This window comes from Globicephala melas, chromosome 1 (assembly GCF_963455315.2).
Source record: "Globicephala melas chromosome 1, mGloMel1.2, whole genome shotgun sequence".
Taxonomy (NCBI): domain Eukaryota; kingdom Metazoa; phylum Chordata; class Mammalia; order Artiodactyla; family Delphinidae; genus Globicephala; species Globicephala melas.
In genome coordinates, this window is record NC_083314.1 from 145,593,329 (window position 1) to 145,608,574 (window position 15,246).

At 38.0% G+C, this 15,246-nt stretch overlaps 1 protein-coding gene across 1 annotated transcript in view; it reads right to left on the reverse strand.

Annotated features, from left to right (window-relative positions):
• C1H1orf185 (chromosome 1 C1orf185 homolog) overlaps positions 1-7,540 on the reverse strand; it is a 32,146-nt gene extending 24,606 nt beyond the window's left edge. The window contains exon 1 of the mRNA XM_030870411.2: positions 7,525-7,540. Coding sequence (XP_030726271.2) covers positions 7,525-7,540 — 16 coding nt within the window. The remainder of the gene's footprint in view (positions 1-7,524) is intronic.
• Positions 7,541-15,246: the final 7,706 nt, after the last annotated feature.

Below are 15,246 nucleotides of genomic sequence, written 5' to 3' on the forward strand. Positions count from 1 at the left end.
CATTACCAAATGCATTCTGATGGGCAGAACTGCCCTCAGTTGAGGTTCACAGGCATAGTGGTATAAGGAAATATCAGATAGGATTAAATGATAAAAGCAAGATAGATAAAACATATATTTTTTAAAAATTTAAAGATATAGTTGTGCTCAAATATAAGATATATATTTCTGTGGACGAAAGTAGAAAAGCAACACACAGAAATAAGTAGGAGCTAAAACCACAAGCATGCTAGGCACCGAGATCTGGAAGCAGGAATTAACTAGAAGCAGAGAATATCAGTGAGAGAATTCCCAGACCAAGCCATCCTCTGGCGTGGTAAATGACCAACTCAAAAGAGGACCAAGGAGGAATCTTGGAAATTATAAATTAAAAAATTTTAAGATGGAGTACATGCTTCTTTAAATACAAAGAATTAATGAAATGAAAGATAATACTGAGAGATTCACCCAATTACATAAAAAAGTGAAAAATATGATAAATTATGAGACTTGGAAAAGATTAAGAGCATATAGCATAAAACTAATAGGGGTCCCAAAAGAGAGAATAGAGAAGTAGCAGAGAAGCAATATTAAGAGATACAGCCTAAAAAGGTTTTTTCTTTTCCTTTTTTAAAATTAATTAATTTATTTTTGGCTGCGTTGGGTCTTCATTGCTGCATGCGGGCTTTCTCTAGTTGCGGTGAGTGGGGGCTACTCTTTGTTGCGGTGCACGGGCTTATTGCAGTGGCTTCTCTTGTTGCGAAACACGGGTTCTAGGCATGCAGGCTTCAGTAGTTGTAGCACGCAGGCTCAGTAGTTGTGGCGCATGGGCTTAGTTGCTCTGCAGCATGTGGGATCTTCCCGGACCAGAGATTGAACCCATGTCCCCTGCATTGACAGGTGGATTCTTAACCACTGCACCACCAGGGAAGCCCAGAAGGTTTTTTCTTTAAAAAACTTTTTTTCAATTTACACATACTAAAATTCACTTGTGTGTGTGTGTGTGTGTGTGTGTGTGTGTGTGTGCGCAGTTCTGTAAGTTTTGACAAATATAAAAAGTATTTAATCACCACCACAACCAAGTTACAGAAAACTTCCATCACCCCAAAACATTTCCTTGTACAGCCTCTTAGTAGTCAAGTACTAACTGCTGGCAACCACTGATTATTTTCCATTCCTATTCTCTATCCTTATATTTTTGCCTCTTCCAGAATTTCGTATAAATAGAGTAACACAGCATGTTGTCTTTTGAGTCTGGCTTTTTTAACTTAGCATAATGCATTTGAGATTCAGCCATGTTGTTGCATGTATCAGTAGTTTGTTTCTTTTTATTGCTGAGTAACATTCCACTTTATAGATGGACCACAGTTTATTCCCCAGCTAAGAGACGTTTGGTTGTTTCCAGTTTGGGGTTGTTAGGAATAAGGCATACTATACATTTGCATACAGTTGCTTATTTGAACATAAATTTTTATTTCAGTAGGCTCATATAACAAGTATATATTCAAATTTATGAGAAACTACCAAACTGCTTTCCAAAGTGGCTGTTCTGTCTTGCTTTCCCACCAGCAAATACAACAGTTTCAGTTGCTCTGTATCATGGCTACCACTTGATATTGTCAGTTTCATTTCGGCCATCCTAATAGATGCACAGTGGTATCTTACTGTGGAGATACAGTGGTATCTTCCTTAAAAAAAAGGAAAGGAAAAAACCCTTTTAAGCTGCATCTCTTAATATTGCTTCTCTGCTACTTCTCTATTCTCTCTTTTGGGACCCCTGTTTTAATTTACATTTCCTTAGTGAATAATTATGTTGAGTGTCTTTCCACATGCTTATTTGCCATCCATATATCTTATTCAGTGAAGTATTTGTTCAAATCTTTGCTGATTTTTTAGAATTCTTTATATATTCTGGATACAAATCCTTGGTCAGATACATGATTTGGAAATATTTTCTCCCATCTGTGGCTTGTCTTTTCAATTCTCTCAATAGTGTCTTTCACAGAGCAAAACTTTTTAATTTTAGTGATATCCAATTTATCAACTTTTTTCTTTTATGGTTTGTGCTATGGGCTGTATCTAAGAACTCTTTGCAGGTCACAAAGATTTTCTTCTATGTTTTCCTATAAAATATTTCTAGTTTTATGTTTTACATTTAATTCATGATTCATTTTGAATTAATTTTTGCATAAGGTGAGAGGTAGGGGTCAAGTTTTTTGGTTTTTTTTGTTTTGGGATATGTGTATTCAGTAGTTCCAACACTATTTGATGAAAAGACCATCCTTTCTTCATAGAGTTGCTGTTGCACCCTTGTCAAAAATCAATTAGCTATATTTGTGTCAGTCTATTTCTGGAATCTCTATTCTGTCCCCTTGGTATACTTTGTCTATTCTTTCACCAATAACAACAATAATAATAATCTAATATTTATACAGCAAATACTATATGCCAGGCACGTTCAAAGTGATTCACTCATTTAAATTCAAAGATGTTCACTCATTTAATTCTCACAACTGTATAAGCTAAGTATTATTATTTCCCCACTTTACAGATGAGGAAACAGATGAGGCAAGAATGAGGTTAAGTAACTTGCTCAAAGGCATACAACCAATAAATGAGAGAACAATAGTAATTAAAAAATTGCTAAAGTCCTTCTTTACCTAGTATAGACAATGAATAACTTTAGATTTTGTTAGAAAAACAGCTAGGTATAAATGCTAAATATTTAAGGGTATCATAAAAGAGGATATCTAAATGGCCAATAAATATATGAAAACTTCATTAATAATCACAGAAATGCAAATTAAACCACAACGAGTCAATACGACAACCCTGTACAATGCCTAAAATGAAAAAGATGGAAAATATCAAGTGCTGTCAAGGTGGCAGAGTAACATGAATTCTCACTCACTGTTGGTGGGAATGTAATTTTCTATAATACTTTGGAAAACTGTTTGGCACTATTATTAAAGCTGAACATATACATACCCTATGACCCAGCAACTCTTAGACATATACCAAACTGAAGTACATATATATTTTCTTAAAAATATACGCTAGAATGTTGATAGCATCACTTTTACGTGTGTATGTTGATAGAGACACAAACTGGAAACTACCCAAAGGCCCACTGATAGTTAAACAGATAAATTTTAAAAGTTTAATTGATTTAAGGAAGCAAAATGTTCTATAACAATGGGAAAGAATAGAGTACAACTATGCACAACAAAGTGGATAAATTTCATAAATAATGTTGGGCAAAAGAAGGCAAACAAAGACATCGGGGGGAGTTCAGGGATGCTGGTAATTAACGTACTGTTTCTTGAACAGGGTGCTGGTTATAGAGATGTGTTCAGTGAAAATTCAAGCTTAACACGTATGACTTATGAATAAACTAGATCTATATGTATCATCATAAATAGAACTGAAAAACCTAGTGTTCAGTGAATAAAGCGATTTCCATAAATTTATATTCATTATTCTAATCACATACTGATTCCATTTATGCACATTAAAAGAAAACACAAAATAATACTTTTTAAAAAACAATGTGACAGAAGTATTAAAATACACCATACTCATGATATTGGTTGTGTCTGGGGAGGAAATGAGGGGAATGGGACTATGGATTGAATATGAATTTAAGACTTTACCTGTAATGTTTTCTTTAAAAAATTAAAAATCTGAAGTTTATATGACCAAAAAATATTTATTTAGTAGAAGATTACATGAATGTTTGTTATTCTTTGTCCTTTTCTTTTTACTTTTCTGGTTTTCTCAAGTATAAAAAATATAAAAACAATAGGATCTCAATTTTGTAAAAAAAAGAAAGAAAGAAAAGAAAAAGGGAGAAACATACTTTTATAAGGAAAATAATCAATATTGGCTACTCCTGGGGTAAGGGCTTAGTTATAATTTTCCACTCCAGACTTTTCTGTACATTCAGATTTTCTAGAATGAGAATCTTAGAAAAATCAGGAACAAAAATTTTTAATCTTAATATGTGATTCTTGACTCCTTTACTTAATACAAGTCTCATTGCAGCAACTTCTCTATTGTTATCACTGTGTTTACAGCCTACTTAGCTTCCTCCTCCTTAAGATCTCTGCCCTCCTCTTTATCCTTTTTGTAATTCTCCATTAGGGAAGAAAATAGGTGTGACTAGTAAAACACCATTCTAGTCCCTGGTTTAAATGGGCCATTTATATCTCAGGGGAATTCCAGTGAGCTATAGAGAATATGAAAGTTCCCAAACCACTTTACCAAGAGAAAGACAAATTACATATTTTCTAATACCTCCAACAAATCACACTTTATCTACAAATCAATCTGTAAAATGAAAAGGCTTGACTCTATGATCATTAAGATCCCCTCTCACTTTGAAGATTTAGTCAATATATAAGTTAAAGAAACACTATATACAGAGGTAGGAGTTTTACTTTCTTGACTCTGCCCTTAAGTATGCTATCTAAAGTAATGACTCCTCGCTTTCAACAGTCACTTTATTATATGACCCTGTTTCTTCGTCTTTAATAATTGCTATAACAAATAGTCTTTTTTACTTATTGGTTTACTGTCTACTGTCTGTCTTCTTCTACTAGAAGATAAATCTTTTTCACTCTGGTATTCTTAGAGTTTAGAATAATGACTGGTTACTCAAAAATGATTGACAATTCAATGAATAAACGATAGGCACTGTACTAGATGTTAGTATTAGAAAAATGAATAATAAAGGTATGTGGGTTTTTCTTGTTTTTTTGTTTGTTTGTTTGTTTTTTGGCTGTGCCACTCAGCATACAGGATCTTAGTTCCCCGACCAGAGATCAAATTTGCACCCCCAGCTGTAGAAGTGTGGAGTCTTAACCACTGGACCGCCAGGGAAGTCCCTAGGTATGTGGTTTAGTAGGAAGTTCATATATGTGGAAAAGAATAAGTGCAATTAAAAAGGTATTATAGGCATTATAATGGAAGAAATAAATACAAAATACAGATACAGGAAGATCTGTAGAAAGATAGGGGAAAAATTTTTTTTAATTCCATAGTCTAGTTAAACATGGTTTGAGAACTTTCTATTGCCACACCCTTGTCAAGAATTGGTGACTGAGGACTTCTTTGGTGGCACAGTGTTTAAGAGTCCGCCTGCCAATGCAGGGGACACAGGTTCGATCCCTGTTCCGGGAGGATACCACATGCTGCAGAGCAACTAAGCCCATGCGACACAACTACTGAGCCTGCGCTCTAGAGCCCATGAGCCACAACTACTGAGCCCATGCACCACAACTACTGAAGCCCACATGCCCTAGAGCCTGTGCTTTGCAACAAGAGAAGCCACTGCAATGAGAAGCCCGCACACCGTAACAAAGAGTAGTCCCTGCTCGTCACAACTAGAGAAAGCCCACATGCAGCAATGAAGACCCAACACAGCCAATAAATAAATAAATAAACGAACAAAAAAAAAGAATTGGTGACTAAAAGATAAATAACACATGGTCATAGAGTTTAAAATCTGGGGGGTACAACATTTAAACAGAATATTCATTACAATATTCTAATTATTATGATAATGACCTGTTGACAGCACTAAGACAACAGAGGCACTTTGACTAAGTGGAGGAACAGTTTCTTAGGGAACACCTAAGCTAAATCTTACAGAATGAGTAAGAGATAGCTAGCCAAAGATATTAAATCCTAAACCAGGGTATGACCCTTTCACCTTAAGATAAAACTTTCTCTCTATGCACAGTAACCTCCAGCTTACAGTTGATCCTTTTCTTACCATTTGCAGCCAAAACTCTTAAAATGAGAATTTCTACTTCACAACTTCTATTCCCAAGGTCATTAATAACTTCATTAACACAAAATTGAAAGGTCACTATTGACCATTCTCTCTCTCTCTTACCTTGGCATGAGTAAAATAAATTCATTTGGTTTTTCCCATTTCTCTGTCTATAATGTTATTGCCTTTATAGGTTCCTCTTCCCCAGTCTGTCTATCCTTTAACCTATCTATCTATAGCTGGATATATACATATCCTTTAACATATCTACATATGGATATATATAGATATATAAAGGATATAGATAAATATAGACACAGATATAGGTGTTACTTATCTGTATCTATGCCTATATCTTTAACCAGAATTACTATATATTTGTGTCAGGAGTAGTTTCAGATTGTCTTTTGTAGTGATTCCAGAACTGCATGTTCGGTTTTATTTTTTGAGTATTCAATACGTTTTTATTATACTTTCCTAGGGTTTTGCCAGATTTCGTCTCAGTTTTACTCCAGTTCAACAAATGCTTATTGAACACCAAATATGTGTGAGATACTGTTTGAGACACCAAGGGAGGGATAAAAGGCCATTGAAGTAAGAATGAATCCTTACCCTGAGGTTTAAAAATCTATAATAAAATATAAGCAGGGCTCATATGCAACTGGTATAAAAAGTTGACCACACTGATTTTTTTTTAGTTGTTGGCTGCTCTGATTGAATACAAAGCTAACTAGGAAGAACTTGTACTTGGAAGAGATACTTATTATGCTGGTTGGATTTTAATGTTATTATTTGAAAAATGGGACTCATATTACCTGTCTCATATAATTAGAATAAGGAATACATAAGATAATGTTGCAAGGAATTACTAACATAGTAAAGAAGACGACATCTCAAACAGCATGCATATACCAGGCCATAAAGCAAGACTCAACAGTTTTATAGGATTATTACAGATACCACATTCTCTGACAATAATACAATTAATTTTAAATTAGTAACCTAATACATACTCTAGGAAAAGCTTCCATACTTGGAAATTTTTAATCACACTGTAAATAACTCTTGCATTAAAGAAGAAATCAATGGAAATTTGGAAATTACATAAAACTAATCAATAAAGAAGCACTATGTATAAATGCTTGCAGCAACAAAGCTGAAGACAAATTCAAGGGGAAAAAAAAAGCTGAAAATAAAATGAGCTTAGCATTCAAATTGCAAGTTGAAAAAGACAGGCAAATTGAGTCCAAATAATGTGGAGGAAGGAAATAAAAAAGAACAGAAATTAGTGAAAAAATATTAAGATTTTAGGTAAACACTAACAAGATTAACAAATCTCTAGTAAGAGTAACCAAATTTTAAAAAAGAAGGCACAGGTAAACAATTTCAAAGATGAAGAAAGAAAATAATTACAGTTACAGCAGATATTAAAATAAGAAAATACTTCCAACAAATTTATGCTAGTATATTCTAAAACTTATACTAAATTATATATACCTAAAAAGTGACTTACAAAAAGTGACTCAAGAATAGAAAACTTAAATGAACATGTATCCATTAAACTGAATCAACAGTTACAAAATTTCCCCCAAAGAAAGCAGCAGGCCCCAATAACTTTACAATTTCTACTGTATACCCATGATTCAAGTATTTCTTATCTTATACAAGCCCTTCCAGAGAATAGAAAGAGGTTTCTGGCTGTTTATCCAAATGTATTTTCCTCTTCTTCCCAGGCAAAAAGATAGACTACATGTCCCAGCTTCCCATACCATTAGGTGAAGCCATGCAACTGAGTTCTAACCAATGGAATTTAAATGGAAGTGATGTCATAAAAACCTCCTAAGCACCTTTCTCCATGTTCTTTCTCCCTTTAGGCTTGACTGGGATGGAGATGAACCTCAGGGAACTTTGGAAGCCATGTATCATCATGGATGTAACTGACATTTACAGAACACTCAACCTAAATGAAATGAAACACAACATATCAGGATTTGTGGGATGCCACCAAAGCAGTATGTAGGGGAAAATCAATACCAAAAAACTGCAGTATTAGGGAAAAAATGTGTGAATAACCTTAAAAACTAAAATAAGTAGAGCAAATTAAGTCCAAAGTAAAGAAAAGAAAAAAATCTAAAGACCAAGTGAAAACCAATGAAATAGAAAACAGAAAAACAATAAAGAAAATCAATGAAACAAAAACCTGATTCTCTGATATCTATATAATTGATAAACTTCTAGCTAGATTGACCAATAAAAAGAAAAAAGGCACAAATTATCAATATCAGAAATGAGAGGGCTTCCGTGGTGGTGCAGTGGTTAAGAATCTGCCTGCCAATGCACGGGACATGGGTTTGAGCCCTGGTCCAGGAAGATCCCACATGCTGTAGAGCAACTAAGTCCATGTTCCACAACTCCTGAGCCTGCACTCTAGAGCCCACAAGCCACAACTACTGAGCCTGCATGCCACAACCACTGAAGCCCACACGCCTAGAACCTGTGTTCTGCAGCAAGAGAAGCCACTGAAATGAGAAGTCCATGCACCACAACGAACAGTAGCCCCTGCTTGCCACAACTAAAGAAAGCCCGAGCCCAGCAACAGAGACTCAATGCAGCCAAAAATAAATAAATAAATTTATTAAAAAAAAGAAATGAAAGATGTGACATTACTACAGATTTTACAGATATTAAAATAATAATAAGGCAATATTATGAACAATTTTATGCTAATAAATCTAACAACTTAAATGAAAGGGAAAATTCCTTAAAATATATAATTTTCAAAGTTCACTCAAGAAGAAATAGATAACATAGATATACACACATCTATTAAATAAATTGAAATTGTAGTTAAAATTCTTAAAAAGAAACTCCATGTCCAGGTGCTTCACTGCTAAATTCTACCAAACACTTTAAGGGAAAAAATAGTATTAATTCTATACAAATGCTTCCAAAAATTTGAAGACAAGAGAATTCTTTTTTGATTTATCCTATGAGGCTGACATTACCCTGATACCAAAGCCAGGGAAAAAAAGAGGGAGAGAGAAAGAGAGGAAATTACAAACTGAACAGATATGCAAAATGCATCTATGGACACAGACACAAAATTCTAAACAATATTTTAGCAAATTAAGTCCAACATTATATTAAAAGGATAATACATCATGACCAAGTGGGGTTTATCACAAGAAAACAAGGTTGGTTTACCATGAAAAAAACAATCAATGCAATTCACCATATTAAGAAGTTAGAAAAGAAAATCCATGTGATCAATATGGATCTGTGTCAATAGACATGAAAAATTTTGTAACATCCATTCCTGATTTTTAAAAAAAAAAAGCTCTCAGAAACTAGGATAGAAGGGAATCTCTATCCTAGTTATCAGATTCCCCAACCTGAGAAAAGTCATTTATTGAAAACATCAGACTTAATGGTGAAAGATTGAATGCTTTCCTCCTAAAATCAGTAACAATACAGGGATATCCACTCTTACAACTTCTGTTCAACACTGCACTGAAGGGTCTAGCCAGTGCAACCAGGTATGAAAAAGAAATAAAAGACACCTAGAGTAAAATGGAAAAAATAAGAGTTATACTCTCAGTGCTTTGGTCTGAATGTTTCTGTGCCCCCCAAATTCATATGTTGAAATGCTAATGCCCAATGTGATGGTTTTAGGAAGTGGGGCCTTCAAGAAGTGGTTAGGTCATGAGAGTGGAGACCTTGTGAAAGGGATTAGTGCTCTTATGAAAAAGATCCCACAGAGCTCCCTAGCTCCTTCCACCACTTGAGAACACATCAAGAAGCAAGAAGAGGGCTCTTACCAGACACAAAACTTGATCATTTTGGCCTCCATATATCATATTTAAAGCTTCCAGAACTGTGAGAAATAAATTTCTGTTGTTTATAATACATCCAGTTTGTGGTATTATGTTATAGCAGCTCGAATTGACTAAGACACACAGAGAACATGATCATCTATGTAGAAAATCCTGTGGCATTTTAAATAAACTAGTACAAAAATTAAGTGAGTTAAATAAGATTGCAGGATACAAGAACAATGTACAAAAAAAATTGTCTTCTGGTACTGTTAACTCCTAGAAGAAAACAGAAAAATTGTTTCATGACATTAGTCTTTGAAATTATTTCATGAATATGACACCAAAAGCATAGATTAAAAAAGCAAAAATAGACAAGTGGGACTATATCAAACTAAAAACTTTCTGCACAGCAAAGGAAACAATCAACAGAGTGATAAGGCAACAAACAGAATGGAAAAAATATTTACAAACCATAAGAGGTCAATTTCCAAAATATAAAAGCTACAACTCAATGGCAAAAAAACTAATAACCCAACTTAAAAATGGGCTAAAGACTTGAATAGACATTTCTCCAAAGAAAACACATAAATGGCCAATAGGCATATGAAAAGATGTTCAACATCTCTAACACTTAGGGAAATGTAAATCAAAACCATAATGAGATATAACCTCACACCAGTTAGAATGACTATTTTCAACAACAACAACAACACAAAAGAGGATACAGAGAAATTGGAACCCTTGTACAGTGTTGGTGGAAATGCAAAGTGGTGCAGCTCCTATGGAAAACAGTATTGAGATTCCTCAAAAAATTAAAATTAGAACTACCATATGATTCAGCAATCCCACTATGGGTATTTATCCAAAAGAAATAAAAACAAGATCTCAAAGACACGTTAGCACTCCAATGTTCAGTATAGCACTATTCACAATAGCTAAAATGTGTAAAAAAACTAAACATCCACCAGTGTATAAATGGATAAAGAAAATGTAGTATATACATACAGCCTTAAAAAAGAATGAAATCCTGCAAAATATGACAACATGGATGAACCTGAAGGACATTATCCTAAGTGAAATAAGTCAGTCACATTAGGACAAATACTGTGTAATTCCCTTTATATGAGGCACAATCAAACTCATAGAAGCATAGAGTGGTGATTGCCAGGGGCTGGAGGAAGGAAGGAAATGAAGAGTTGCTAATCAATGGGCATAAAGTCTTAACTATGCAAGATGGATAAGTTCTAGAGATCTGCTGTACAACACTGTGCCTATAGTTAACAGTACTGTATTACACACTTAAAAATTTATGAGGGTACATTTCATAATTTTTTAAGTGTTCTTACCACAATAAAATAAAAATTTTTAAAAAGACAAAACAAAAAGAAAAGTCTTTCTATATACTATCAAAAACAATTAGAAGGGCAGAAGTTGAGACACAGAGGTAGAGAACAAATGTATGGACACCAAGGGGGGAAAGCCGCAGGTGGGTGGGGATGGTGATGTGATGAATTGGGCAACTGGGATTGACATGTATACACTGATGTGTATAAAACTGATGACTAATAAGAACCTGCTGTATAAAAAATAAATAAAATAAAATTCAAAAAAAAGTGCCATAATGTTTGCCTTCCTTCTGTTTAGGATAAGAAAAAAACAAAAAAACAATTGGAAACTGAAATGTTCAAAAATTACCATTTGCAACAGCATAAAAATATGAAATACTTAGGGATAAATCTGATAAAAGATGTGAAAAGCCTGTACATAAGCAACTACAAAATATTGCTAAGTGGAATTAGGGATGACCTAAATAAAAAGAGACACATACCTTGCTCATGGGTTGAGAGACATACTACTGTTCTGATATTAATTCTCCCTAAATTGATCTATAGTTTCAATGCAATCCCAATCAAAATTCCAGTAGGCTTTTTTATAAAAATTGACAAGGTGATTCTAAAATTCAGATGGAAATGCAAAAGACCAAGAATAGTTAAAACACCTCTAAAAAAAGAAGAAAAAGTTGGAGGGATAACGACATGATTTAAAGACTTATTATAATTAAAATAGTAATCAAAACAGCATGGTATTGACAACCAGGGCACCTACCAGGCACTGGTGGGGGACCTTGGAGACCTAAAGTGATGGGAGTAATCCCCATGCAACTGGGTGGGATGTTGGGGGAAGGAGGGGGGAAGGAAAAGTGGAGGCAGGATGGGACTGGTGCCACTGAGGGGCAGCTGGGGAAGAGGAGGGGTTCCAACTCACAGCAAGGGAATCAGCTGGGACAGAGAGAGAACTTTGGGAGATTGGGGGATTGGAGGGGAATGTGGTCAGCATTTCCCATGCCAGCTCAGGCCCCGGCCAGACTGCTGAGGTCCTGGGCCTGAACCTCTGCCCTCTGGGGACCCATCAACCCACACAGGTCCTGAGACTAAGCATGGCCACCCAAGGCCTTTTACAGCCATGAAGCTCCTGAGCCTAAGCCCGTGCCCACCAACTCCCCCCATCAAGGCTTTTTCTTTTTTTTTTCTGTTGTGGTTCTATTTTCCTTTGTTCTTGTTTGCTTTGTTGTTCATTCATTTTTATTTTTTCTAATATATTTTTTATTTCTCTAATTTAATTTATTTTTTATTCTATGTTATTTTTCTGCTCCTTTTTCCTTGTTACTTTTTTTTTTTTTTGCAGTGCTGCATGACTTGTGGGTCTTGGTTCCCAGGCTGGGGGACAGGCCAGAGCTCCTCTGGTGGGAGCAAGAAGTCCAAACTGGTGGACTACAAAAAAAGTCAGACCCCAGGGAATATTAATTGGAATGAGGTCTCCTGGAGGTCCTCATCTCAGCACCAAGACGCAGCTCTATCCCACTGCCTGCAAACTCCAGTGCTGGACACCTCAGGCCAAACAACCAACAAGACAAGAACACAGCTCTACCCATCAAAACAAAAAAATATGTTACAGACAAAGGAGCAAGGTAAAAACCTACAAGATCAAATAAATGAAAAGGAAATAGGCAACCTACCTTAAACAGAATTCAGAGTAATGATAATAAAGACAATCCAGATAATTCAAAAAGAGTCATGGGGGAAGGCGGAAGATGGCGGAAGAGTAAGACGCGGAGATCACCTTCCTCCCCACAGATACACCAGAAATACATCTACACGTGGAACAACTCCTACAGAACACCTACTGAAGGCTGGCAGAAGACCTCAGACCTCCCAAAAGGCAAGAAACTCCCCACGTACCTGGGTAGGGCAAAAGAAAAAACAGAGACAAAAGAATAGGGACGGCACCTGCACCAGTGGGAGGGAGCTGTGAAGGAGGAAAAGTTTCCACACTCTAGGAAGCCCCTTCGCGGGCAGAGACTGCGGGAGGCGGAGGGGGGAGCTTCGAAGCTGCGGAGTGCACAGCAACGGGTGCGGAGGGCAAAGCGGGGAGATTCCCGCACAGAGGATCGGTGCCGACCGGCACTCACCAGCCCGAGAGGCTTGTCTGCTCACCCGCCGGGGCGGGCGGGGCTGAGAGCTGAGGCCGGAGCGCAGGGAGAGGACTGGGGTTGGCGGCTTGAACATAGCCTGAAGGGGTTAGTGCACCACAGCTAGCCGGGAGGGAGTCCGGGGAAAAGCCTGCACCTGCAGAAGAGGCAGGAGACTTTTCCTTCCCTCTTTGTTTCCTGGGGCGTGAGGAGAGGGGTTTAAGAACGCTGCTTAAAGGAACTCCAGAGACGGGCGCGAGCCGCGGCTAAAAGCGCGAACCCCAGAGACGGGCGCGAGCCGCGGCTGAAAGCGCGGAATCCAGAGACGGGCGCGAGCCGCGGCTGAAAGCGCGGAATCCAGAGACGGGCGCGAGCCGCGGCTGAAAGCGCGGAATCCAGAGACGGGCGCGAGCCGCGGCTGAAAGCGCGGAATCCAGAGACGGGCGCAAGCCGCGGCTAAAAGCGCGGACCCCAGAGGCGGGCGGGAGACGTTAAGGCTGCTGCTGCCGCCACCGAGGGGCCTGTGTGCGAGCACAGGTCACTCTCCACACCCCTCTTCCGCGGAGGCTGTGCAGCCCGCCACTGCCGGGTTCCCGGGATCCAGGGACAACTTCCCCGGGAGAGCGCACAGCGCGCCTCAGGCTGGTGCAAAGTCACGCCGGCCTTTGCCACCGCAGGCCCGCCCCGCACTCTGTGCCCCTCCGTCCCCGCCGGCCTGAGTGCGCCAGAGCCCCCAATCAGCGGCTCTTTTAACCCCATCCTGTCTGAGCAAAAAACAGACGCCCTCCAGCGATCTACACGCAGTGGCAGGGCCAAATCCAAAGCTTAGCCCTGGGAGCTGTGAGAACAAAGAAGAGAAAGGGAAATCCCTCCCAGCAGCCTCAGAAGCAGCGGATTAAAGCTCCACAATCAACTTGATGTACCCTGCATCTGTGGAATACCTGAATAGACAACCAATCATCCCAAATTAAGGAAGTGGACTTTAGGAGCAAGATCTATGATTTTTTCCCCTTTCCTCTTTTTGCGAACGTGTATGTGTATGCTTCTGTGTGAGATCTTGTCTGTATAGTCTTGCTTCCACCATTTGTCCTAGGGTTCTATCCGTCCATGTTTTTTTTTTAAATTTTTTTCTTAATAATTAATTTTAATAACCTTATTATACTTTACCTTCGTTCTTTCTTTCTTTCTTTCCGTCTATCCTTCCCTCCTTTAGACAACGAATCATCCCAAATTGAGGAGGTGGTCTCTGACAGCAAGATTTAGGATTTTTCCCCATTTACCTCTTTTAGTGAGGGTGTATGTGTATGCTTCTGTGTAAGATTTTGTCTGTATAGCTTTGCTGCCAACATTTGTCCTAGGTTCTTTCCGTCCCTTTTTTTTTTTTTTTTCTAAATAAGAAGTTTTTAATTCAATAACTTTATTATACTGTATTTTATTTTTACTGTATCTTCTTTCTTTCTGTCTTTTTTCCTTCTTTCCCTCCTTCCTTCCCTCCTCCCTCCCTCCCTCCCTTCTTTCCTTCTTGCCTTCTTTCCTTCTTTGCTTCTTTCTTCCTTCCTTCCTACCCTCCTTTCCTTCTTTCTTTCCTCATACTTCTACTAATTCCCTCTACTTTTTATCCCTTTTATCCTGAGCCTGTGGATGAAAAGCTTTTGGTGCTCCAGCCAGGAGGCAGGGCTCTGCCTCTGAGGTAGGACAGCCAACTTCAGGACACTGATCAACAAGAGACCTCCCAGCTCCACATAATATCAAACGGCGAAAATCTCCCAGAGACCTCCATCTTAACACCAGCACCCAGCTTCACTCAAAGACCAGCAAGCCACAGTGCTGGAAAACCTATGCCAAACAACTAGCAAAACAGGAACACAACCCCACCCATTAGCAGAGAGGCTGCCTAAAATCATAATAAGGCCACAGACACCCCCAAACACACCACCAGACGTGAACCTGCCCACTAGAGAGACAAGATCCAGTCTCATCCACCACAACACAGGCACTAGCCCCCTCCTCCAGGAAGCCTACACAACCCACTGAACCAACCTTAGCCACTAGAGACAGACATCAAAAACAGGAGGAACCACAAACCTGCAGCCTGCAAAAAGGAGACCCCAAACACAGTAAGATAAGCAAAATGAGAAGACAGAAAAACACACAGCAGATAAAGGAGCAAGATAAAAATGCACCAGACCTAACAAATGAAGAGGAAA